This window comes from Muscardinus avellanarius (assembly GCF_963383645.1).
Source record: "Muscardinus avellanarius genome assembly, chromosome: 9".
Lineage (NCBI taxonomy): Eukaryota > Metazoa > Chordata > Mammalia > Rodentia > Gliridae > Muscardinus > Muscardinus avellanarius.
The window spans coordinates 47,425,631-47,452,870 of NC_137795.1; the positions used below are offsets into that span (position 1 = coordinate 47,425,631).

The window sequence follows — 27,240 nt, forward strand, 5'->3', positions numbered from 1 at the left end:
GGGAGGCTGAGACAGGAGGATCACAGGTTCTAGAACAGCCTTAGCAACTAGGAAGACTCTCAGCAACCCAGTGAGACCCTGTTTCACAAGCAGAAAAAAAGGGTTAGGGGTATAGCTCAGAGAAGAATGCCTCTGGATTCAATCCCCAGTGCCACAAGAAATAACACAAAACAACTGTGCCATAATCATAGAAATTACACCTTGCATTTAACTGATACAGACTTAATTTTCTAACACAAATGACCTAATTTGGCCAGGCGCATGCTTGTAATCACCGCGCTTGGGAGGTGGAGACAGGAGGATCATGCAGGTTGGAAGCCAGCCGAGCTGGCTTAAGAGACCGTTTCCAAATAAAAATATAAAAATTATAAATATAAAATATAAATATAAAAAAACATAAAATATTTAAGTATAGGTGTAGCCCTGAGGTAGAAGGGTTTCCAGGAAGCCCAGTACCACAAAAAAAAAAAACCACCACCTAATTTGTATTTTTGTATTGGAAATGCTTATATCATATGAACACTAGATGGCAGTATTGTTGCATTCTAGCTTTAACTTGTTACTATGGTTTAAACTAAGTTTTTAGTTTGACACATAGTGGTTTATTTGAATAAAAATGAAATTGCCTGAAGGTATTTTAAAATGTATGTGTATGCATATATATACTCTTATGAAAATGTAAATAATATTGGTAAGGAACTGTGTTGAATGAATATGTGGTACCAGGAAGTAAATTATTTTTAATGGGTTATAATGTGTCTACCTAAAATAATAATATATTATTTTTTACTCATTTAGTTCACATAAAGCTATATGAAGAATTTATTTTATAGTAATGTGTATTTTGCAGCTTAATTTACCACTTATAATTACTCTAAAATTTTGCACACGTAATAGTGATCATATATGATATATACATTGAAAATTATTTTGAAGCAAAAAAGTTTATTTTTATTATATTTCACATATTTCACTTAAATCTATTTTGTAATGAACTTTTTTTTTTTTTTTTTTTTTTTTTTTTTTTGCGGCTCTGGGGATGGAACCCAGAGGCATTTGACTTCTGAGCTACACCCCCTGCCCAATTTTTTATTCTTTATTTTGAAACAGGGTCTTACTCGGTTACTGAGGGCCTCACTAAATAGCTGAGGCTGTCCACGAACCACGATCGTCTGGTCTCGGCCTCCCAAATGCTGGGATTACAAACGTGCACCACCACGCCTGGCCTTGTAATGAATTTATAAAGTATTAGCTTAAGAGAGTTTTAAACTTCAACTGAAGATAATAATGAAATTCATGATATTAGTTATATTATAGTTAATATTCTGAATTTCTATCTTTATTGAATTTTATATATATTTTACTCAATGTTTCAAAAACAGTCTCATAAATGAGCACAGTTCACATTTTAAATTATATTAATGATCAGATTTACTGAACTTATCAAATCAGAAATGTTAAAATAACCTATGATAATGACTGCAAAATTGTAATAAAGGTAAAAACTGAGTAAGAATGAAAAAATAGTCTTAAAAATTTTAAAACCATAGTTTTGATAAGTTCAAATTGTATAACCTTTTTTTTCTATCCGTATGTCTGAACATATGGAACATTAATTCTGAGTTTTTCTTTTTTTCTTTTTTCTTTCAGGTTTTTAAATAATATTAATGCTAATATTTAATGTTAATATTGAATTCTAAGGCATTTTTAAGTGAAAATATTTTAATCGAACTCAAATTCGGTCAGCATTTTTTTCTTGCTCATGAAATTAAAGTTTTCTTTCTTAAGTTTTTACTTAACAGGTATTTGTTAAGGCACTTAACTTTATCCAGGCACTCTTCTGGATAAAGAGAAAAAAAATGTGTCTGTGGCTTTCGTTGCCTTTCATTTGTGCTGGTGTAGTTCCCAGTGTCCAGCTTGTGTTAGAGTTAATGGTGTATATGTGTATTTACTCTGAGGACAGGTGTGTGCTGAGGGAACTAATACCTAAATATTTAAAAGCCAAAACTAACTACCTGATACTTAATATTCTTAAGAGTGAATAAATAAAAATTTTTACTGTCTTCTACCAAGTGGTAACAAATCTGTTCCTTGAATATATCCTTTTGACATGCCTAAATTTAGTATTTGAAGCAGTGATTGTTTGATTCATTTGTCATAACTTTTATTATTATTCAGTTGAATTTAGTTATGACATTATCATACAATCTCAATTAATACTTGGAACATGTTAAGTTATAGATAGATAAGCAGTGTAGTGTGCACACCCTATTATAAACTATCTGAATGGCTTTTTAAATAAAGTTATATTGCTGTATTTCAGATACTTTATAATAAAAATTATACTCATTGTGATACCAGTCTTAAATATTTTAACCAAAAGCACTTTAACTAAATAAATCAATTTTATGAAAATTTTACTTAGGATTATAAAACATTTTTCCAGAAAATTAATTTGCATAATATATAGTATTATGGTATTGTTAGTATTTCTTCAAAAAATATGTTTAATGCTAGTCACATAACATTAGAAATAATAGTTGAAAAAATGCTAATACATATATTGATTATGTATTAATTTGAACATTGGACCATTTGTCCTAAAATAAGAGTATTAGAAATGTGAACAAGTGTTTTTTTTTGTAATTTCTCTTTGCTTCATTTGTCGTGTACCAGCATTTCAGTGCATCAGTAATATTCAACCATAATACTTAATGCTGGCTTTTAAGATACTTTAAGATATCTTAAATTATTAAGATAATTTTCCATAATTTATATGGAAACCAAAGAAAAACATTAAATGCTAACATTTTCTAATAATCTTACTGTGTTTTTTTCTTTATTACAACTGAGATTGTGAGGCATTCCATTCCAAAAATGGTGAAGGAGTCTTATTTAATGCTTACTTCGCTGATGAATAGGTCAGCAGGGATGCTGTTTGAAAGAGGCCGGCTCTTCTGTGGCAGCTAAGAGCATCACCGCCATGATGCTCAGCCTCCACTGGTGCAGTAAATGAGATTCTCAAATCTCCTACTGCCCCTGGTGTGGATGTATTACTGTTGTGCCATCATACTACTCTGCAGTAGGTACTCATTTCAGGAGATTTTTTTTAAAAAAACTGGGGATGCTTCATAATAGAAAAGAATAAAGTTGATCTATGATTTCTACTAACTAATATTGGAAAGAATACTAATATTACTCATTACCAAGGATAATAAAAAGCATAGTGTATTTTACTCTACTTGCCCAGGGTACAATGTTTTTGTTCTCATTTGTAAAAGAACGTTGTTTCCCCTTATTTTTCTGAAGGCTTCCTTAAATCTGGCATTAAATTCTTCAGAGTAACCACTTTGCCTCTGTGAATATATCAGTCCAGCAATAGGCATTTTTACTGAATACTAGAAAAATGGAATTATTGCTTAAGGGTGACATGTGAAATACTGCCGAAGGGATAAAAATGCATAAATTATGTTCTCTACTTTTATATAAAAAGATACATTGGTACCTTATTTTTGTAGGCAATATTGTATAACTACCTTTCTCAAAGCCTACTATTGTTTTCAATAAATATGCCAAATATATATCCATTTTTCATATTGGGGGGAGTGTATTCAACATCAGTAAATTTTTTGACTTAGCACGTTTTTGGCTGAAAACACAAAAACGTTTGCATGGATATATGCTTGCAAATGCATATTTTATTTTATTTGTTTTGTTTTGTGGTACTGGGGGTGGAACCCAGGGGCTTTTCTACCTCTGGGCTATACTTCCAGACCTATTTTATATTTTATTTGGAAACAGGATCTCACTAAGTTGCTGAGAGCCTCATTAAGTAGCTGAGGCTGGCTTCAAACCTGTGTGATCCTCCTGTCTCAGCCTCCCAAGCGCTGGGATTACAAGCGTGCCATGCCTGGCTTGCAAATGCATATTTTAAAGACTTACGTTAATATAGTAACTCTATATGCAAATCCATACATTAGGTAGAGCTTTATGACTAGATTAGTGACAAAAGAGGTTTTAATGTGAACAGGTTAGGAGATGAATTATTTGGGAAAAGTCCCCATTATGGACATATGTGCTATATTTAAAATACTTCTATAAAAGGAGGATAAAGAAAATGTCGGTAGCAGCCTGTCAGCATACAACTAATTGAATATTTTTAGAGGATATTAGTCATACCTACCCATTAATAAGCATACTACATCTACCCATTCATGGATATACTTTTGCTATCAAAAAAATCTTTTTTCTTTCCCTTAGATGAGAATGTAGAGCTGGGCGTGGTGGCGCACGCTTGTAATCCCTGCACTTGGGAGGCTGAGACAGGAGGATCACGCAGGTTCAAAGCCAGCCTCAGCTACTTAGTGAGACTTTCAACAATTTAGTGAGACTCTGTTTTTAAATAAAATATAAAATAGGTCTGGTAGTGTAGCCCAGAAGTAGAGGGCCCCTGGGTTTCACCCCCAATACCACCAAAAAGAAAAAAAGAAAAATGAAAGAAAGAAAGGTAGAGTTCTTAGGCCCAAGTCACTTTTAGAACCTGATTGCTCCCTAGGATCTTGAGTCAATCCAGATGGTGCTTGATAGCTGATTTTTTAGAATAGAAAGTAATCGTGCCTTTATAGTTAAGGATAAGGGAACCAGGCTTATCCAGAACTCTCTTACCTACTTCCCTGGCATCAAATGCTTACTATATACTAATGGCTTTTGAATTCTGTGTTTCTCTTCCTTATTCTCTACTTCTCCACCCAAATTGCCAGCTGAACCTGAATCATACCTGAATGCCACATATATATGTGGCTGGTAGAGCTTTATGACTAAATTGTTTTAATGACAAAAGGGGTTTTAAGAATGAGTTAGGAAATAAATCTTCCATTTAGGCATCAGCATTAACCTAAAAAAAAATTCTTATTTTTCTGCGTATATGTTCTTAATGAGTTATTGTCTGCAGAACCAGTTCTACAATCTATAGCCTTTCGTGTAGGCCCTTCTCAGTCTGCCCAATTTTTGCTACTTCCTTCATTTATCCTATATACCTTCATAATAAGCTGTTTCTTCTCTGAAAGCATACAAATTTTTTTTATTTTTGTATTGTTACATGTACTATACCATTTTTAGCTCTATTGTGCTTCATGCTCCATCCCCCAAATACCATTTCTCAGTTAATCCACGCTTTGTCTCCCTTACTATTAGTTCATTACCTTCTCTTTAATCAGATTACTCTGTTTACTCTTACTGCTAGCATAGCATTCATAGTGTTATTACCATTTTATTGTATATTTTTTTCTCCCTTGAGTTCTTTGAGGGTATAGCATTGTGTTTTCACTTTTGTGTCTTTTGTACAGTTCCATGAACATAAGATTTATGTTCTTACCTTTCATGAAATGAATAACCTGCCATTCTTATAACATGCACTTAGCGCCTTCATGACTACTATAAAGTTCACAGTCATTTGTGTGCTAAACAAAAGTTCCAGAGATCAGAGGCACTATCTTTTGCTCTTCTGCATATAAAAATGCATGGATCTTTTTGTTCATCTGAGCATATTTGAAGATTTGACAATTTGCCTTCTTTTTGAGGAAAGGAATAAAAATTCTTGGTGATGATTTTAAGTTGAAGTACTTTGACAGCATTTGCCTCTCTCTTTAATGTGCCGCACTTACCTTCTTTATTTTGCGTGTGTAAAAATGTCCATTGAACTGTTGATATATGCTATGAACCATCACATTATCTGATATCAGATTAAATGCAGTGCTTATTGGATTGTGTGGAACGCATACACTAATATTTTATATATTAAGTTTGCTTATATAAGTAAATTAATATACTTCAGGTCATAAAGCTTCTCCAGGACAAGTAGGATAGGATATTTCATAAATCAGTTGACATAAATGCCATAAAAATAATGAGCATGTTAAAAATTAATTACAGTTGTAAATTGATTTCCTTTGGTTGGCAGAAAGAACAGTTTATTAGCCCAGAACAGATTCACACTGTTTTTACATCAAGCATTTCCAGCTGAAGCTTGTTAGTGACTGCCTCTCAGATTAAGAGGAAAAAAATCCTCACGGTGGTACATGAACTCCTATTGTTAAGACATAAATAATCAGCTCATCCCCTGCATGGATGAAAACAAAGAACATAATAATTCACAGAGCAAAGATTAACTAAGCAAATATTGCATGGCCCCATTTACAGTGTAAATGTAAAAATACTGTATATATAGCTTTTTTTTTTTTCTTTGTGAATGTGTCAGTTGTGACATAGCTAGGGAAAAGACAAAGAATTTGTACCTTGTTTTTTGGGTCAGATTATTTTAACTAAGGTGAAATACTTTATGAATGGTCAAAATGCTGCTAATGTATGAAAGCTAAAGGAATACTATCCTTTTTATATGATAAGATCTTTCAGATTTGTAGGGATTTCTTTTGTTTATTCTTAAACTGAGGACTAAAAGAATTTTTATTTTGATGGGAAACATCAGTGAAGACATACAACTAAAAACTTACTTGTAAAAATTAGAGGTAAAATTACTGACTGTTAGTATAATTAGTTTTATTTTAAGACAGAATCCAAAGATTTTATTTTGTATTTTCCAGCATGAAATCTTAGTCCTGAGTTTGAAAAAGAAAATTACTCCCCAGGCTAATTTTCAACTCATTTGAATTTTATTCATTCAACTTTGAGCTTTACAAAATAGACAAGAAAAGCAGCTGTGGAAAATATTAGGTACTCCCCTAAAATCTGAACATTATTTGCAAAAGAATATGTCTTCATAAGTTATAGAAATCTGAAGAAGAATAAGAAATTTCCCCATAATTTTAAAGTTTATTTAGATAATTAAATTGACTTTTCTTAAAAATGATTAAGGAAAGACTTTTCCATTGCTTTTAGTACATTCAACCATTATATATTTTGTTGTACTTTGTAAAATTGATAGTCATGATTTTGTTTTTTTTTGTTTTTGTTTTATTTATTTATTTTTTAATTTTTTTTATTGGTGTATTATATTCATACAACTTATTGGGGTAAAAAACTTGTGTGTACAAACATGTACTCATCGCTGATTTAACCCCTACCCAAATCCCACCCCATTCCCTCCCCGTCCCTCCCTCCCTTGCTTGGCTTAGTGATTGACTTCGATATGTTTAAGTACATTGTGAGCTTTAGAGATTTTCCTCTTCCCCCTCATTTCTCCTCCTTTAGGTTGTCTTGTTTGCTCCGCTTTTCTCCCTAACTCTCACATATTAGGGAAAGCATCTGATTTCTTATTTTTTGTGACTGACTAATCTCACTTAGCATAATGTCCTCCAGTTCCATCCATTTCCCTGAAAATGATGTAATTGAGTTTTTTTTGATGGCTGAGTAAAATTCCATTGTGTACATATCCCAGAGTTTTGTAATCCATTCATCTGTTGATGGACATCTTGGCTGGTTCCATAGTTTGGCTATGGTGAATTGTGCAGCTATGAACATAGATACACATGCATTAGTTTGGTAGTTTGGTTTATTTTCTTTTGGGTAGATACCCAATAGTGGTATTGCTGGATCAAATGATAGATTTGTTCCCATTCTTCTGAGGATTCTCCATACTGTTTTCCAAAGTGGTTGCACTAATTTGCAATTCCACCAACAATGTCTTAGAGTTCCCACTTCTCCACATCCTTGCCAGCATCTGTTGTTGTTGTGTTTTGAATGATGGCCATTCTAGTTGGAGTTAGGTGAAATCTCAGGGTAGTTTTGATTTGCATCTCTCTGATTGCCAGTGATGTTGAGCATTTTTTCATGCATTTATTGGCCATTTGAATTTCTTCTTTTGTGAAGTGTCTATTTAGTTCATTTGCCCATTTTGTTATTGTATGCTTTGTTTTCTTAGTGTTGAGTTTCTTGAGTTCTCTGTATATTCTAGATATTAGTCCTCTATCAGTGGTGTAGGTGGCAAAAATCTTCTCCCATTCTGTTGGCTCTCGACTGAGATTCTTGATAGTTTCCTTTGCTGAACAGAAGCTCTTCAGTTTCATGCAATCCCATGTATTGATTCTCCTTTTAATTTGTTGTGCCTTTGGGGTCTTGTTGAGGAAATGTTTGTCTGTGCCTATGTGTTGTAGTGTTGGACCTATGCCCTCTTCAAGGAGCTTCAAAGTCTCTGGTTTAATTTCCAAGTCTTTGATCCATCGTGAGTTGACTTTTGTACAGGGTGAAAAAGTGGGATTAACATCCAATTTTCTGCATATGGTTAACCAGTTTTGCCAACACCATTTGTTGAAGAGGCTATCTTTTTTCCAGTGTATGTTTTTGGCCTCTTTGTCAAAAATCAATTGGCTGAAAGTGTGTGGACTTGTTTCTGGGTCTTCTATTCTGCTCCATTGGTCTATATATCTGTTCTTTTGCCAGTACCATGCTGTTTTTATTACAATGGCTTTGTAGTATAGTTTAAAGTCAGGTATTGTGATTCCTCCTGCATGGTTTTTGTTGCTGAGAACTACCTTGGCTATTCTGGGCTTTTTGTTATTTCAGATAAATTTAAGGACCGATTTTTCTATGTCTGTGAGGAATGATCTTGGTAGTTTAATGGGCATTGCATTAAATCTGTAGATCACTTTTGGGAGAATGGCCATTTTAATGATATTTATTCTGCCAATCCATGAACATGGAAGATCTTTCCATCTTCTAAGATCTTCTTTGATTTCTTTTTTCAGTGTTTTATAATTTTCTTTGTAGAGATCTTTTACCTCCTTGGTCAAGTTTATTCCTAGGTATTTTATTTTTTGGTGGGAGATCTTGAGTGGAAGTGTTTTCTGAATTTCTTTTTCAGTGGATTTATGGTTGGTGTACAGGAAAGCTTCTGATTTTTTAAGATTGATTTTGTATCCAGATACCTTGCTGAATTTGTTGATCAGTTCTATAAGCCTTTTGGTTGAGTTTGTTGGGTTTTCTAAATATAGTATCATGTCATCTGCAAATAGTGAAAGCTTAAGTTCTTCTTTTCCTATTTGTACTCCTTTGATTTCCTTTTCTTGCCTTATTGCTCTGGCTAGAGTCTCTAGTACTATATTGAAGAGAAGTGGTGATAGTGGACATCCTTGTCTCGTTCCAGTTTTTAGGGGGAATTCTTGAAGTTTTTCCCCATTTAATATGATGTTGGCAGTGGGCTTATTGTAGATTGCCTTAATAATGTTGAGATATGTTCCTTCTATTCCAGTTCTCTGCAGTGTTTTTATCATAAATGGATGTTGAATTTTATCAAATGCTTTTTCAGCATCTATTGAGATGATCATGTGGTTTTTGTCTTTGATTCTGTTTATATGATGAATTACATGCATTGATTTTCGTATATTGAACCAGCCTTGCATCCCTGGGATGAACCCTACCTGGTCATGGTGAATGATTTTCTTGATGTGGTTTTGAATGCGTGTTGCTAGTATTTTGTTTAATAGTTTTGCATCCAAGTTCATCAGAGATATAGGCCTGTAGTTTTCCTTCCTTGAACCGTCTTTATTCGGTTTGGGTATTAGTGTGATGTTGGCTTCATAGAATGTATTTGGGAGAGTCCCGGTTTTTTCTATTTCCCGAAATAGTTTGAGTAGTATTGGGATTAGTTCTCCTATAAAGGTTTTATAGAATTCACTTGAGAAACCATCTGGTCCTGGGCTTTTCTTTGATGGTAAGCTCTTTATTGCTATTTCAATCTCTTTGATTGTTATTGGTTGGTTTAAGTGTTCTATATCTTCTTGACTCAGTTTAGGAAGGTTGTATTTATCTAGGAAGTTGTCGATTTCCTCCAGATCTTCCATTTTGTTGGAGTATAGTTTTTCAAAGTAGTTTCTGATAATCCTCTGGATTTCTACGCTGTCAGTAGTAATGTCTCCTTCTTCATCCCTTATCTTCATAATTTGGGTTGATTCTCTCTTTTTTTTAGTTAGGTTGGCTAGTGGTTTATCAATCTTGTTAATTTTTTCAAGAAACCAGCTTTTGGTTTTGTTGATTTTCTGTATTTTTTTTATTCTCTATTTCGTTAATTTCTGCTCTAATTTTAATAATTTCCCGTCTTCTGCTGGCTTTGGGGTTCAATTGTTCCTGCTTTTCAAGAGCTTTGAGGTGTGTCATAAGGCTATTTATTTGAAGATTTTCTGTTTTTCTTATGTGAGCACTCAGTGCTATAAATTTTCCTCTTAATACTGCCTTCAAAGTGTCCCAGAGGTTTTGATATGTTGTTTCTTTATTTTCATTTGTTTCTAGAAATTTCTTGATTTCACCTCTTACATCTTCTATGACCCATTCTTCATTCAGAAGTGTGGTGTTCAGTCTCCACATGTTTATGTTGTTTCTCTGGGTCTTCTTATAGTTGATTTCTAGTTTCATTCCATTATGGTCTGAAATGACACAGGGAAGTATGTAACATTTTTTAAATTTGCTAGTGCTCATTTTGTGTCCCAGGATGTGATCTATTTTGGAGAAGGTTCCGTGAGCAGCTGAGAAAAATGTAAACTCTGCTGTAGTTGGGTGAAATATTCTATATTTGTCCAACAGGTCCATTTGGTTAATGGTGTTCTTTAGTTCTGAGACATCTTTACTGACCCTTTGTCTGGAAGATCGGTCTAGTATTGTGAGAGGTGTGTTGAAGTCTCCCATTATTATTGTGTTGGGATTTATGTGTGACTTCATGTCACAAAGAGTTTGATTTATGAAAGTAGCTGCCCCTATGTTTGGGGCATAGATGTTGATTATTGTTATTTCCTCTTGCTGGACTATTCCTTTTACCAGTAAAATGTGACCTTCTTTGTCTCTTCTAATAAGTTTGGTTTTGAAGTCTAACTTGTCTGATAGCATAGTTGCTACTCCTGCTTGTCTTCGAGTACCTTTAGCATGGATTACCTTGCTCCAGCCCTTTACCCTGAGTTTGTTCCTATCTTTACTTGTAAGGTGTGTTTCTTGTAAGCAGCAGATGGATGGATTCTGGCTTTTAATCCATTTTGCCACTTTATGTCTTTTTATTGGGGAGTTGAGGCCGTTTACATTCAGTGTGATTATAGAGAGATAATTTTTAATTCCCAACATGTTAAGATCTTATTTCTGTTTGAGATACTGTTTATTCTTCTTTGCTTAGTTGTCTGCTGGATGGGAATTCTTGTTTCTTTGGTTCTGGCATGTATTACCCATTTCCTCTTTGCAGTTAATCTCCTTGAGTATTTTCTCTAGCGCTGGGTTTGAAAACATAAATTCATTCAGTTGATGTTTGTCATGGAAGCTTCTTATTTCCCCATTTAATTTGATGGATAGTTTTGCTGGGTAGGAAATTTTTGGCTGGAAGTTGTTTTCTTTCAGAGTTTGGAATATGTTACTCCAAGCCCTTCTGGCTTTCATAACTTGGTTTGGGAAGTCTGGAGTGATTCTAATTGGTTTGCCTCTGTATGTCACGTGGCCTTTTGTTTTTGTTGCCTTTAAGATTCTCTCCTTGGCTTCCACATTAGTCATTTTGACAATTATGTGGCGTGGGGATCCTCTTCTCTGATCCTGTCTAAAGGGAGTTCTATAAGTTTCCTGGACCTGTGTATTGACCTCTTGCTCTATGTTTGGAAAATTTTCTCCTATTACTTCCTTGAAGAGATTGTTGATCCCTTTGGTTTCACTTTCTTTTCCCTCCTCTATTCCAATTATTCTTAGGTTAGCTCTCTTGAAATGGGCCCATATATTTCTTCAATGTCAGATTCCTGCTGTCAGGTTTTTTTTTTTCTAAATTAGAAACTATGCGTTCATTTTTAGAATGATCATCTTCAAGAAGCGAGATTCTATTCTCCATGTCGTCTAATCTGTTGTTTATACTTTGAATTGAGGCCTTTACTTCATTAATTGCATCCTTTATCTCTTTTTGACTCTCTCTAAATTCTTTTCGAAAGTCCTCTATTATTTCTAAAGTTATTTTCCTAATTTGATCTTCTAGAGATCTTTGGATTTCTCTGTTATCAGATTCTGATGTTGTGGGGTTGTTGGCATTCACTGCTCCATTGTTATTTCTCTTTCCCATGATTTTGGAAGTTTGTGCCTTCTCTGGGTACTTCCCTGAGTCACTACGAGTTCACTTAAGATGCTCTGGATCTCGTGTCTGTGGTATCTCAGTCACCACTACTCCTTTACTGGGTTGTATCACAAAGTCTCAGACCCAGGGAGTCAATCAAGGCTGCTTAGACCGTGGGGGGTGCCAAGTTGGGCGTTCTCCAGTGGGGAGTTGTGACTATGGTATTATATCTCTGCCACTGCCACTTCCCCACTGGGCTGCACTGCTAAAATCTCCGACCCAGGGAGACTATCTGCGCAAGTACCTGGGAGTGCAGTACTGGGATTTCTCCCCTAGGGGCCGCAATTTGACTCATGGTTGTTGAGTGCGCTGATGGAGCTGTAGTGAACTCGGTGGATTCGCTGCTGCCGCCACTGGCAATATGGCACCACTGCCATGCCCTCGGCCGTGATGCAGCGTATTTCTTCTCTGGTTTTGAACTCCTCTCTGAGTCCTTGCCAGTTGTGCTGTGCCTGGCCCTTGGGAGCTTTAGATGTTCCCTGCACCAACAAAACTGCTGACTGCCGCCCGGCTGTTCAGCACCTGCTCACCTCGGCTCACTGTCCACCCCTCCTCTCAGGCTCCTGGTGGCTGGTTGAGTGGGTTGGTCTAGGGCCGTCCGGTGAACTCACCACTGCCGCCAGCAGTAAGAAGCTGCTTCTGCATCCTAGGCCGCGAGGCCAGAGTACCTCCTCTCTGGATTTGATCTCTGTTTTGAGTCTCCCTCCTCTCTGGAGCCTGGTGCTGCTAGGGGAGATGTAGGCCGCGCCGCTCCGCCCGCTCTGTGCCGTGGCTCTGGCTGCTCCGCACCACGGCTCTGGCCGCTCCGGTTGCTCCGGCCGCTCTGCACCACGGCTCTGGCTGCTCTGCACCGCGGGTCTGGCCACTCCTGCTGTTCCGCGACGCAGCTCTGGCTGCTCCGGCTGCTCTAGCCGCTCTGCTCGGCTGCTCTGGCTGCTCCGCTCAGCTGTTCTGGCCGCACCGCTCCGGCTGCTCCAGCCGCTCCACTCCGCGGCTCCGGCCACTCCGCGCCGCCGCTCCAGCCAATCCGCGCTGTGGCTCTGGCTGCTCCGGCTCTTCTGGCCGCTCCGCTCGGCTGCTCTGGCCGCTCTGCTCGGCTGCTCTGAACCGCGGCTCTGGCTGCTCTGCACCGCGGGTCTGGCCACTCCTGCAGCTCTGGCCGCTCCGCACCGCGCGGGCACGGCACTTCGGGCTGGTTTTTTTTCCGGTGTCTTGTTTTTCCAGCCCTTTTTCTATGTCCCTTGTATTTACCATTTTTATTTCTTTGCTGGTGGTGTTTTCTGGCTCTGAAAGGCGCTGGTTTTGTGGTAGTAGAGTTGGATTGTTAGCGGGACTTGTAAGTGCCGCTTTCCTCCATCGCCATCTTCCCGGAAGTCGTCTTCTTGTTTTTGTTTTATATTGGGGATTGAACCCAGGGGCATTCTGCCTCTAAGCTACACCTTCAGCCATATTTATTATTATTATTATTATTATTTTGAAACAGGGTCTCACTGAGTTGCTAAAGTAGGCCTTACACCTGTGATCCTCCTGTCTCACAAATACTGAGATTGAGTTTTTTAATATGATCTTGAAATCACAGGTATATAAATTAGCTTTTCATTATTGTCTAATAATTCAGATTTTTAAGTCATGCTTTTCTCCCATCTTAAATTATCTTTAACAGTTCTTAAAAACATTAGGTTTACTTCTAATATAATATCTGGTTTATAGAACCAGATCTGGTTTATGGAAAGTTTACATGTCACTAAGTTAAGTAAATTCTACAATAATTTACACTACATATCTAATAATTTTGCACACAGGATTGTTGATTCATAATTTTCAATGCCACTAGACATTTGCTTATTCTCAGATGCTTCTTTATTAAAGTTTCATTTAAGGTTTTCCCCTGTTCTATCTGGAGTGCCTGCTCTCCTGGGTTTCTAACCTCCAGAATACTCAAGTACCTTCAGTATGAAATGCTGGCAGATTTGTCAGTTTATTCACTTTCCTTCCATGAAGCTTTCCTTAATCTATCCCAACAAAGTTATTTTTCCCCTGTATTTTACAGCTTCCTATTTGGAGTAATATAAAGAATATGGGTTTTGGATTTAGATTGGATTTAAATCCTGTGCTGTTCTTACCACTATTAGTTCAGTAACCTTGAGCAATTTACTAACCTTTTTGAGGTTGTTTCCTCATCTGGAAAAGAGAGATTTATATGTTGTACCTAATTATGGGGTGGGGTAGGGTTGTGAGAATTGAAGATATTGGAGTGCCTAGCACAATGTCTATCATAAATCCTAGGCACAATAATAAATTTCAGTCTTGACACCACTAATTATCCATGGTCACTGATGTTATTAACTAGATCCCATAGGTTCTCCCACCCCCCACCCCATATTTTGTCCTCTGCTAAAACCTGAGGAAAGGAGAATACCAATTTACATCTATGCCATTTGGAATTTAGAAAGATAGTAGAGGAGAAAATAAAAAGTATATAAAATAATACTTAATTTTTTCATAATAGTAATCACTATTCATCAGTATCCAAAGTAAGGCATTGTTTTGGCTAAATATTTTTAATGTGTTAATTTTTTTTTTTTTTTTTTTACATTTTTGGGGATGGGACCCAGGGGCATTTGACCTCCAAGCTACACCCCTGTCCTATTTTTTTTAATTCTTTATTTTGAAACAGGGTCTTACTAAGTCGCGGAGGGCCTCACTAAATAGTAGCCGAGGCTGTCCGTGAACTATGATCCTCCAGTCTCAGCCTCCTGAATGCTGGGATTATAAGCCTGTGCCACCACGCCCGGCGATATTCTTGAAATTAAGTGCTTCACTTAAAAGTTCTTGTTACAACTTTAAAATGTTTACTAGTAAACCTCTAGTGTAGCATGTATGTTGTATTCTTTTTCTCTGGGACTTTCACATTAAATAATTGTGAAGCATATTAGTTTGGGGTGACTGACTAGGAACTGATAATACCAGTCATCCTTTTATATTTTCTCATCCATTAAAAGAGACATTGATCTTCAAGGTTTCCAGTCCTAATGGGCTAGCTCAGAATTTTATTTTGCAGTTATTTTTATGTTGGAAAATTTTACTTTCTAATAAATTTAAAATGAAATTGTTTTTTATAGCCCCCAAACAGAAACAACTTTCATCATTTAGAGAAAAATAAAAAGAATTTTGGAAGATAGGACACTTAGGTTGAGACTTAATATATAATAGCAATTCTGCCATAGTCCTACTCTTCTATAGAAAAATAAGTTATACTAGCCTCAGATTTGTGGCAACTATGATTCTTATGGGTTCAAGCATAAAACCTGTGGCTACAAATCCTCCTTATGAGATGACCATAAGTCAAAACTAATTATCTGCCTTTAATTAGAAAAATATCTAAAATCTATAAACACTTAAAAACCTACCCAGTGGCATATCAATATTGAAAATTTAACATTCTCTGGTTTTCCCACTTAAGCCATGTTTCATCAAGTGGTCTTATAAAAATACTTACAAGTATTGTCAAAATATTTTATTTTTGTGAGTGGATATTTATAGCTTCATACATACTTAAACATTTTGAAATAAAGTTGAACCTTTATAAAGTTTTTCTCCAAGCCCTTTATATTTTGAGTACTCTTATCAGCATATTTACTCATTTATTTATTTTGTGGTACTGGGGATGGAGCCCAGGGGCATTCTACCTCCAAGCTGTACCTCCAGCCCTATTTTTTTTTTTTTTTTTTTTTTTTTTTTTTGTGGGTCTGGGGATAGAACCCAGGGGCATTTGACCTCCGAGCTACATCCCCTGCCCTATTTTTTATTCTTTACTTTGAAACAGGGTCTTACTAAGTTGGAGAGCCTCATGAAGTAGCTGAGGCTGTCCGTGAACTACAATCCTCCAGTCTCAGCCTCCCGAATGCTGGGATTACAAGCCTGCGCCACCACGCCCAGCTTCCAGCCTTTTTTTTATTCTTTATTTTGAAACAGGATCTCACTGAGTTGCAGAGGGCCTCACTAAGTAGTAGCTGAGGCTGTTCTCGAACCACAATCCTGTCTCAGCCTCTCAAATGCCGGGATTATAAAAATGTGCCACCATGCCCAGCTTAGTATTTTTATTTTTATAATTAGTTTTTTGAGATAATTATAGATTCATCTACAGTTAAGCTTAATATGGGCTCTTTCTTCCTGTGTACCCTTTACTAGTTTCCTCCAGTTGATAACATTTTTGCAAAACTATAATAAAATAGCACAACCAAGAAATTGGCATTAATACAGACATTTATTCAGATTTTCTTAAATCTGCATATATGTATTTCTTTTGGTGGTGGTCTGGTTTGATTTTTCTATTTTTTTTGCTGAGGATTGAACCCAGGGCCTTTCGCATGCTCAGCATGTGCTCTACCACTGAGCAGCTGCATGTTTTTGTTTTTGTCTATATCTCTGGTTGGTTGGTTGCATGATTTTTTTTATCATATTTGTAGGTTTGCATATCCACCACCACAATCAAGATCCACACCAATTCCATCATATCAAGGATTCTTCCTTTTGCTACTTTATAACCATACCTCTTTGCTCCCTTCGCTTCCACAATCTCTTGCAAGTCTTAATCTCTACCCCTATATCTTTAACTTCAAGAATTTAAATAAGCTCAGTCATATAACATTGAGAACTGGCTTTTTGATTTAGCATAATTCTGAAATTCATATAGACTTTCATGTAAACAGTTTAATTCTTGTTATTACTAATTTGTATCCCATGATATGGATGTACCCAGGTTTATTTAACCATTAAGTCACTGAAGAACATCTGAATTCTTCCCAGTTATGAGTAAAGCTACTGTAAACATTCATGTACAGGTTTTTGTGTGACTATGCATTTCTCTTGGATAAATGCCTTAGGAGTGAAGTTTCTAGATAATATGGTAATTGCATGTTTAGTTTTATGGGTAGTATCAGTGTTTTACTTTCAGTGAAGTGTGCGAACCTGACTTCCATTTTGGCCCTTTTACTTTTCAAATACCTTGAGTATTTGAAAAAGTCTTGAGTCAGATGGTATTATAATTTTTTAACTAAATAAGATTTAGAATACTCATGAAATATTCTTTTTTTTTTTTTTTTGGTGGTACTGGGGTTCCTGGAAGCCCTCCTTCCTCCGGGCTACACTCCCAGACCTATTTTATATTTTTGAAACAGGGTCTCTTATGCCAGCACGGCTGGCTTCGAACCTGCGCGATCCTCCTGTCTCCGCCTCCCAAGCGCGGGGATTACAAGCATGCGCCACCACGCCCGGCGACTCATGAAATATTCTATTGTATTTGTCTAGATATATACTCTTTTCATTGTTCCTTTTCCTTTTTGCTGATCAAGATAACTTCTGTTATTTTGTTTCTTTCTTTCTTTGAAGAACTTCCGGTAGCCAGTCTTTAAAAGTAGGTCTGCTAGTGACAGTTTCTTTAGTTTTCACTTAAGAATATCTTTATTTCCACTTCACTTACGAATGCTAGGTTTGCCAGGTATAGAATTACCTGGCAAACCTAGCATTCTTTTTGGTCATATTCTCTTCAGTCCAGGGGAGGAATGAATCTACCTGGATAGCCTTCTGTTGCTGGATTGCAGATTAGAAGTGTTGGGCCTGGCTCATTTTTTGCTGTTTGGTGAGGAATTGTAAGACTCCTTGCCTCTGCGTTGTTTCTCCAGACCTGGGCTCCCTACGTGGTTCACCATCCTCTTTCTACCTCTCGGAATTCTTCTTTGGTTACCCTTATATTATTTCTAGGACTTAGAGTTATACTTAGCAGGAAAAAGCAATAAATATAATTTTATGCAATCCTGTCTGGATTAGAAGCTCTGTATATTTTCTAAACCCTCTGTCTAGACTCTTTGTTAATAATTTGATTATGAAATATGTTTTAGGGCAATTCGAAGTTTAATTGAATGAAAAGCCATCTATAAATTCTACCGTGCTAAAATATTACATAATATTCAAGGACAGTATATTTTACTATTATTATGTAGAAAGCTTTTTCTCAACAAAAGTTAAATCTAAGCTATTAATTTATTGGCTTCCAAAATATTCTAATTTATTCTCTTTGCCGAAACTAGAGACTATATAAATCACTTTCTGTACTTAGGAACCTATCAACAGGAATGACTCTTATATATGCTTTCTCTGAGTGGCAGTTTTGTTATTGAATCCTCAGTAGCTGGATGAAAACGACTATCTCCACCTCTGCCTTATGCATGCCTGTGCATACGTACCAAACTGAGATGGAGTCTGAGTACCTTCACTCTCTAGAGACTTCTGTCTATCCACATTGACCAGTTCAAACTACTTAAATATCAGTGCTAGCTTGGAGATCCGGATTTGCCATAGTGTCATGAACATTTAAAGCTGAGCAAGGAAGTAAACAAAATAAGTATTTTCTGTGATCCTATTTCTTTGCACAGTATGTAGAGTAAGTCCTCAAGAGTTTCATAAATATGCAGTTGAATTCAAATAATTTAAGAATTGGATAATGGAGAAGAAAGGGCTTTTTTTTTTGTTGTTGTTGTTGTTGTGTTGGGGATTTAGCCCATGGCCTCATGTATGCTAGGCAAGTACTGTACCACTGAGTAGCATTCCCATCCTGAATATTCTTGTGTTTATGCATATATACATCTGGGGATGTAGCTTAATAGTAAAACACCCCTGGATTTAATTCCTAAAACCAAAACTAATTAATTACTTAAAAAATTTATATAAGTAACTATATGTTACCAGGTCTCCAAATTTTTTCTTCTTGCTATTGCTGGCTCATTTTTCTGATGACTTAGAAGAGATGAAAATAAAAGATAAAATAGGAAGATGACAGTGATCTGCTTAAAGAATTTCAGCTCTTTGACTTTCTTTAAACTTCAGAGCACTTAATACATTTATTTGAATAAATTCACACAAATGTGAATTTATTTTTTTCATTGGTTTTGACCTGTCAAAATACAGTTTTGCTTTTGCCATTATTATTGTTCTAGTATTTTCCTGTATACCTGAGCAGTAAGAGCAGTAATAAATTAGCCCACATCAGGATACATTTCTTATCTCTCACCTAATCAGCTGCCAAAGTCAAAAAAATAAAAGCCCAAATCTTTTTTTTTTTTTTTGGTGGTACTGGGGTTCCCGGAAACCCTTCTACCTCTGGGCTACACTCCCAGACCTATTTTATATTTTTATTTGGAAACAGGGTCTCTTAAGCCAGCAAGGCTGGCTTTGAACCTGCATGATCCTCCTGTCTCCACCTCCCAAGCAGGGATTACAAGAGTGAGCCACCACACCCAGCCCAAATCTACATTTTAATTGATCCTAAGGTAGTATAGATTTACTATTCTGAGATATTTAGAAGGACACTAAAAACCCTTATTTAGAGAAAGAATGTGGCTTATTTGTAGCTTTTAAAGGTTTTAGCAAGTTATGTGTTAGAGTTATTAATGAAACAAAGATATGTTAAATGGAACCCTTAAGGCCTTTTAGATTGAATCAGGTATTAAATTGTAACTCCTTTTAACAACTATACTCCTATTTATAAACTAGGATTTAAACATATATATAAATTTGTGAATTCAAATTTTAAAAGTCATATTCTCTGCAGATGTTTTTCTGGATTTTAGTTTATATCTTTATCAGTGGTACTATAAAATGTCTCAGTGAAAGGACATCATGTAATCCTATTAAAGCAGTTTCTCACAAAAACATTCTCTCATTCTTAGATTACCTCTCTCGTGACCCTTCAACTGTTAACCCTGGTTGGCCATGATGATCAACTTGAAGGACCAAAATATAAATGCACAGTTTCGCTAGACTTCATTAGAGCTATTGCAAGGTAAGAGTAGAATACCTGTTAATACCTGTTAAATATCTTGTTATTTATACTAAATAATATTCTAATATGTCATTAGTTACTTAAGAAAAATTATTCAAGTTTTAAGAATGAATAAGCTCCACTGTAGAATGAATTCTCTCATTAACTGTACCAGTGAAGCCGGGCGTGGTGGTGCACGCTTGTAATCCCAGCATTCAGGAGGCTGAGACCGGAGGATCGCAGTTCACGGACAGCCTCAGTTACTTAGTGAGGCCCTCTGCAACTCAGTGAGACCCGGTTTCAAAATAAAGAATAAAAAATAGGGCAGGGGGTGTAGCTCAAAGGTCGAATGCCCCTGGGTTCCATCCCCAGACCTGCAAAAAAAAAAAAAAACCACACATAAAAAAAAAACTTACCAATGACATAAAATTAGGATCAGTAGCTAATATGTTACATGACAAAAATCAGTTTTGGAAAACATTAGCAGACTAGAATAATGGTCCCATAGTAGCCAGGTGGGATTTAATGGAATGTTGACTACAAAAAACTTATTTATACTCAAACAAGATGATAGTGACATGGCTTTAGTCCTTAAGTCCTTATATTTTAGCTGACTACAGAGGTTAAAACTCCTGACTTAGGTAACACTCATTCTTGGGGTATATTCATTCTACTTGTTGCCTCAGGTACATCAAATCTGGTGTGCAGAGCTGTAATTTTAAGAGGGGCATTTACAAATGAGTACCTGCTAAAAGGACATAAGGAGTCCTGGTGGAAGAGTAAGAAATTGTGTTGCCTTCCTGACTGAAATATAAGAGAAAGAAATGTAAGGAGTTTACTCTCAAAAAAAGATGTTCTCACTGTTATGGAAAGTGTTGGAGACATTGATATTTTTGAATAAGTGACTTTGTTCCCTGGCCACAGCTTGATAAAGATCTCTCAAGACTGTAGTGGAAGAGGTAATGCATGTATAGATTGGCCGGTTAAACATGGCACTCCATAGAGCATTCCCAACCTTTTTTGGATAAATAAGACTCCATTTTAATATCCTTATTAAACAAATTGTGGAAGTATTTACAATTATTTCAAATTCAAAATATGTAGGCATGAGACATTATTTATTTACCTAAAACCAGCCCTCTACCTGTGTCTGGATCTCTGCATCCCCTTCAATGAATTCTACAGCTTTTTGAGGTTTTGAAGTCCACAGGTTGACAGCCTCTGCCCTGAAGTCTCTTCTGAGGTAAAAGTTCTGTGATGCTATGATGCAGGTGTTTGCCACATTTTGATGGCATAAAGAGCCTAAAACATGAAACGAGGGTTTTAATGTTTTGTTGTGATAAAACTTTTACATAGAGAATACTTTTACACAGAGAAAATTGAGCAGAAACTTTCTGGATGTATTTAGTATCATTGCAAATCAAGAATTTAATTTTTCTAAACAGTGATATTGGAACCTTTATATCTAACACACATTGGAATGAAGCCTGTTTATTTCAGGGATTTTGTTACTGCTCTGAATGCATTGAATTGTGCCCTATCATAAGCATGTGTAGTACAGAGGTTTGTGGGTCCCTACTGTAATGAATATGCCTTGAGCCAAACTGAATTTGGTATTACTTAATCCATAGATGCACAGTATTGTTAATCTAAACCCAAAGACATTCACTTCCATTTACCAACTCAGAAGGGAACAAGAACTGCAATTTTGCCATGGAACTCTTAACTCATTTTCTTAACTTCTGCCTGCTTTCTTACTTCTGCCCACTTCCCATGGGCAGTTTCCAAAGAACAAGCACCTCACTCTTGCATATCTACCCTCTTCCACACTCACAATCCAGTAATATTTTGTAGTGCTTTTCTACTGACTTAACCTTCTGTTTTTTCCCTCCATCCTGTATCATTTCATCTTCTGATGGCTTCGATTCTCTTTTTGAAGGAAGAGATCATTGTGACCAAAGGCAGCCATAGCAGCAGTTTGAGCGAATGTGTCATGTTTGAAATAATTGCCATGGAGAGTAGAAAAAAACTGTTGACGAGGAAAGCAGCTTGCTGGGAGGGTTGAAGTTCTTGACCTTGAATTTACAGTGGCACCAGTCTGTGAGACTTGTCATCTTTTCCAACAGCATTCCATATGCTAGAGACTAGGACAGCGAAGAATTATAATTGATATCACATAGTATTGGGGTTTTGCCAGGTGAATTCAGTGGATGTTAGCAAGTGAGCACTTGAAGTGATGAATCATAGAGTCTCAGCTGGGCAAGAAGGAAGTAAATCCAGCCAGGAGCTAATAGTTCAATGTCTGGTCCATAAATAATATTTGTACATCAGGAAAAAGTGAAGGAGTTTATGAACTGATTGGCCCAAGCTTTTTAAAGAGCTTGAATGGAACTAATTGGGGATCAGAAGGTAGAATGAGCCGGGCGTGGTGGCGCACGCTTGTAATCCCCGCGCTTGGGAGGCAGAGACAGGAGGATCGCGCAGGTTCGAAGCCAGTCGCGCGCACTGGCTTAGGAGACCCTGTTTCCAAATAAAAATGTAAAAATAGGTCTGGGAGTGTAGCCTGGAGGTAGAAGGGCTTCCAGGAACCCCAGTACCACCAAAAAAAAAAAAAAAAAAAAAAAAAAAGAAGGAGGAGGAGGAGGAAGAATGACTGAATTTGTGTTTTTAGAGGGTGAATGTTTCTGAATGTAATCATGAGAATAGAAAAAGTCATTGGAGACAAGAAAAAAACAAATGTACAATGAAATTGCTAAGCTAATGCATTTCTTAGGATGGAAAGAAAAACTGAGCTGGATGCTAAATTTCAGTGACTAAGATATGGTGACCAGGCAGGTAGAGGGTGGTGAAGTTCCGGAACAGGCTGGGTATCAGAGACAGAGTACTATGTACAAGGACACCATCCCCACCTAATGGAGCTGTCCAGCATACAATAGAGAGTTGAACCTTCCTTAGGAAGAGCGATGGGAAAACTGTTTTTGATGGGGCACCAAGTTTTATTTAAGTCCAGATGAGGGGAAATTTTTTATTGAAGATAACACAGACAACTTTATTGACCAAGGAACAGTGGAAAGGTTTGAACAGAGAAGCAGTAGAAAACTGGCTCCAGAAAAGAAACACAGAATATATAGGCAGAATATGAGAGAAAACAGATGACATGTGATTGAGGAGCTTATTAAATATTGTTCTTGGAATGTTTCTACCTGAATGGAAGCTATTTGTTTTTTCTCCATAATCAATGGGAAGATGTTGCATGATAACTTAAGGTTGCAACTTAAGGCTTTAGGAATGGAAAAATGGTCAGAAGAAACTCAAGTGGCCTACAAGAGTAAACAGAAATAAAGTAGCATTCTATGAGAAAAAAATTCAATATAAAATAAAAGAATTGGCAAAATGAAATAAAATATATAGATAAGACTCAATCCTTAAATATATGTCATAATTAACTTGCATTATTTTAACTTCTGATTTGAGAATCACTCCTAGGAAAATTGACATCATTATTTGTTTTTATCTTATTTACTTCCTTTGGATAATAATTGATTTGTGTTCCAAGGGAGATAGAATTATCTGTACTAGATAAAGTTATCCAAAATCTTAAAAATCTATATACATCTAAAAATCTAATATACATCTAAAGCCATGAAATGCCAGAGAAAGTAAATGCAAAGCAAAAAACTTTCTTTATGAGCTGAAACTTCCTTTAGAGCAGAGTGCTCTTTAAAGCACAAAATTGCCTTTGGAATATGTGACATAATTTATGATTCTATCCAATTCTGAATTCTTTTAGAAGAATATCTCTGGATTGATCAGCAAATCGCCCATTTATATTAAGGCCTAGAGAAATGGTGGGGAGAGTTGTTGAATATCTTGAGTAATGTTTCTTAAAAGAATGAGCTTACATATTCAATTTAGGTTTTGTTTGTTCATTGTTGGTACTGAGGACTGAACCCAGGAGCATTCTACTTCCAAGCTACACTCCCAGCCTTTTTTTACTTTTTATTTTGAAACAGGATTTTGCTAAGTTGCTGATGCTATCCTTGAACCTATAATCCTCCTGTCTCAACCTCCCAAGTACCAGAATTACAGGCATGTGTCACCATGCCTCACTCATTTTATTTTTATTTAAATAAAATAAATGGAATATAGTGAAGCTTTCAGAAATGAATATATTTAAGTTACTTAGGGTTTAAAATCAATTCGTTCTATTAAATAAAATTGTATTGCACAAACTGGTATAAGACAGATACTAAAATATATATATAAAGAAGACCTACCATAAACAAATCAGTTTTGTCTGTGCCCTCCTTTCTAGTCTGTTACACAAAATTTCATCATAACTATCACATCATAGTTGCAGTTTTCTGTTTTTTTCATTCATATTGTAGACATGGCCTCATATTGATCATTTTGTATGGTTATGTAATATTCCATTGAATTGTGATTTAGGAATTCCCCTAATGTTGAAATAAAGTTGTTTTCACCTTAGCTACTTGTAAACATTTTGCTTTCACCCAAATCCTTCTCCCCCTAAAAATACAATAATGGAATAACATTAAGTCTATTTTATCTTGTCATTTTAGGTTTATAATCTTATCACCTAAAGTCACTGCAAGAAAATTTGTCCAGAGAGATGTATAAATTCCACTTCCTTTTTAGTCAGTTATTAAAAGTAACCTGCTAGCTGAGCATGGTGGCCTATGCTTGTAATCCCAGTACTTGGGAGGCTGAAACAGGAAAATCACAAGTCATGGCCAGCCTCAGCTACTTAGTGAGGCCCTCCACAACTTAGTGAGACCCTATTTCAAAATAAAGAATAACGGCCCTGTGGTTGCTGGAGGCTGTTCTGCAGGTACAGCTCTGCAGTGGATACAGTGGGCCAGAGCAATCCTATGATTTTTGCATGGGAGCTGCTGTTTCTCAGCGTCTGCCATAGCCCGGTCATTGGTACATGCACAGTTGCCTACTATGTCTGTTTCCTTTCTAGATCCTTTTTTAAAATATATTTTCAATCAATCTGATTATTTTTTAAATCATTTTTATGATACATTGTTGCCAGTAAATTGGGGAGTTTAAGAGTTAAATGAAAGAAAAACACAAAAATAAAATAGCGTTATGATTTAATAAACCGTATCTGTTGTGGCTTTCTGCATATGTTTTATTTAAGTAACTAATTTTAATTGTTTATCACTGCTAATGATAACAGGGTTGTTTTGGCAGTGTTTTTATGCCATTTGGAAAGGTTAGTATTCTTCAGAGAAGCACCCTTATACTGAAACAGTCCAGTATTAGTACAACAGTGACAGCATCTAATTTGAGCTATTTTTAAATGAGTTTTTATAAGCAATGTCTATAGTTCCCCTTCCAAATTTTAAAAAATATTTGATATGTTAGTCACTTGCTTAGAAACTTTTTTAGAAAGTGTATTATAAAATGATAGACAAAAACATTAATTGATGATGGTTTTAATAAATTAGAGCATGCAATTAGTGAATCTTTAAAAGGCTGTTCTCACATGGATGATTATTTTTGCAGAATTGAATACTTAAGGCTTTAATTTTATACTTATTGCTAGATCATTATATCTAATTATTTTGGCCATTTATTCAAATAACAAGCCTCCAGTCTGAATATTTATAGTGAAGAATGAGTTTGGAGAAAGGAAAATAATTATATGTCTCTCTCTCTCTCTCTGCTATTTTATTCTGCCTGCCATTGGGGTTTAAAAATATACATCCACAGTCTGTTTGTTGAATCGTATTCTTGGATCATACAGATTTAGTTACAATATGCATACAGGTCAACCACTGCTAAAGACTGAAAAGAATGAGGACAGATAAGCTATGCATTTGTGTAATGATAAAACAGGTGTTTTGGAAGATAAACACTGTTGAGAAGCAAAGATGATTTAAATACTTTTGCATCTCTAATTACTTTATTCTGATTATTAGACAAAGAGCAAATAGCTTTCAAATGAATCTAAACTTTCTGTAGTACAATTGAAATACTGAATGTTGATTAACTCTAACTTTATTTTTTCTTAGAAAAGCAAACTTTATGCATGGCAAAAAACAAGAAAACTTTTTAAAGAAATTCTGTTTCTAGCAACATTTTAAAAAACTAGTCTCAATCCTGTGTGGTGCGTTTACTGCTACTATAGGACAGCATTCGTTGTAATTATTTTGCATTGTGTTTCCAGAGCCATACAAAGCTGAGCAATCTAAAGATGAGGATTCTAACATATTGTTTGTTTTTGTTTATAGGACGGTGAACTTTGACATAATAAAATACTTGTATGATTTCTTGTGAAAACAAGCTTCAAAGCCATATGGACACTGTGACAATGACTAAGCCAAGCTGTGTTCATCCAGCTACTTAGCTGGCCAGAGAGAGGAGTTCTTTGGCTCTCTTGGATTTGTCCAAACAGGTGCTGGCCCAGCATGGAATCTGATGAAAATGTTCTGATTGGTCTGAGTGAATGTGAGCAGAAGACTATTTACCAGGGACCCTGGAGTATTTGGAAGCAACGTGTTAATTATAAACAGCAGGGTTTGAGCACAATCTGTTCTACTCTTAATGATGTTATCTTAACACTGAAATTGCCTGAAACCCATTTACTTAGGACTACGTTTTGCTCTGTGAACTATCCCCTGCGCTTTGAACGTGCCAGCAGCCCTTGTTCATGTGCCCAGTCTTTTCACTTCCTCTCCACAGGAGCCTCTGCAGTTGCTTGCCAAAGCAGATTTCCTGAGGCCACCGTTTTAAAAGATCATAGTTGCAAAATATAAATACAAGTTCTTCTTAAAGTCCCAAGCTTATATATTCCTTTCTTTTCACCTCTATTTTCTCAAAAGGTAGTTTGGTTGGATGTAGAGCACCTTTCTCTCTCCAAGCCTGTAAAATAACTTCACTGTGTGTGTGTAAGTTTATCTGGTCACTTTCTTGTAATTAACCACTCAACCTAGCATTTTATCAGCATATGGTTTTCTTTCTTTCTTTCTTTCTTTCTTTCTTTCTTTCTTTCTTTCTTCTTTCTTTCTTTCTTTTGTTGTAGGCCTTTAAGAGTTCCACAGTAAAATTTTATCCTCTTTTATCTGTTGTGAACCTTGGTTCTGATTTTTCATCTGTTCATATTTTTAAAGAAATTTTCTGTTAACATTTGAATGTTTAAAGATTGTATGAGCTGGTTTAATGTACTTAATTATAGATTCTAGTTTACATTTTATTGGCATTTTATTCCTTTGTTCCTTTTTTGAAGAAAAAACATCTTAGAGTCTGCATTTCTAGATAGGACGTCTTTTTATGTAATGATTGTCAAACACTGTCTGTTCAAAGATAACAAGTA

At 36.0% G+C, this 27,240-nt stretch overlaps 1 protein-coding gene across 1 annotated transcript in view; it reads left to right on the forward strand.

Moving 5' to 3' along the window:
- Positions 1-26,204, forward strand: part of ORC5 (origin recognition complex subunit 5) — a gene marked incomplete at both ends in the record, with an annotated part of 77,566 nt that extends 51,362 nt beyond the window's left edge. The window contains 2 exons of the mRNA XM_080701186.1: positions 19,804-19,916; positions 26,159-26,204. Coding sequence (XP_080557312.1) covers positions 19,804-19,916; positions 26,159-26,204 — 159 coding nt within the window. The remainder of the gene's footprint in view (positions 1-19,803; positions 19,917-26,158) is intronic.
- Positions 26,205-27,240: the final 1,036 nt, after the last annotated feature.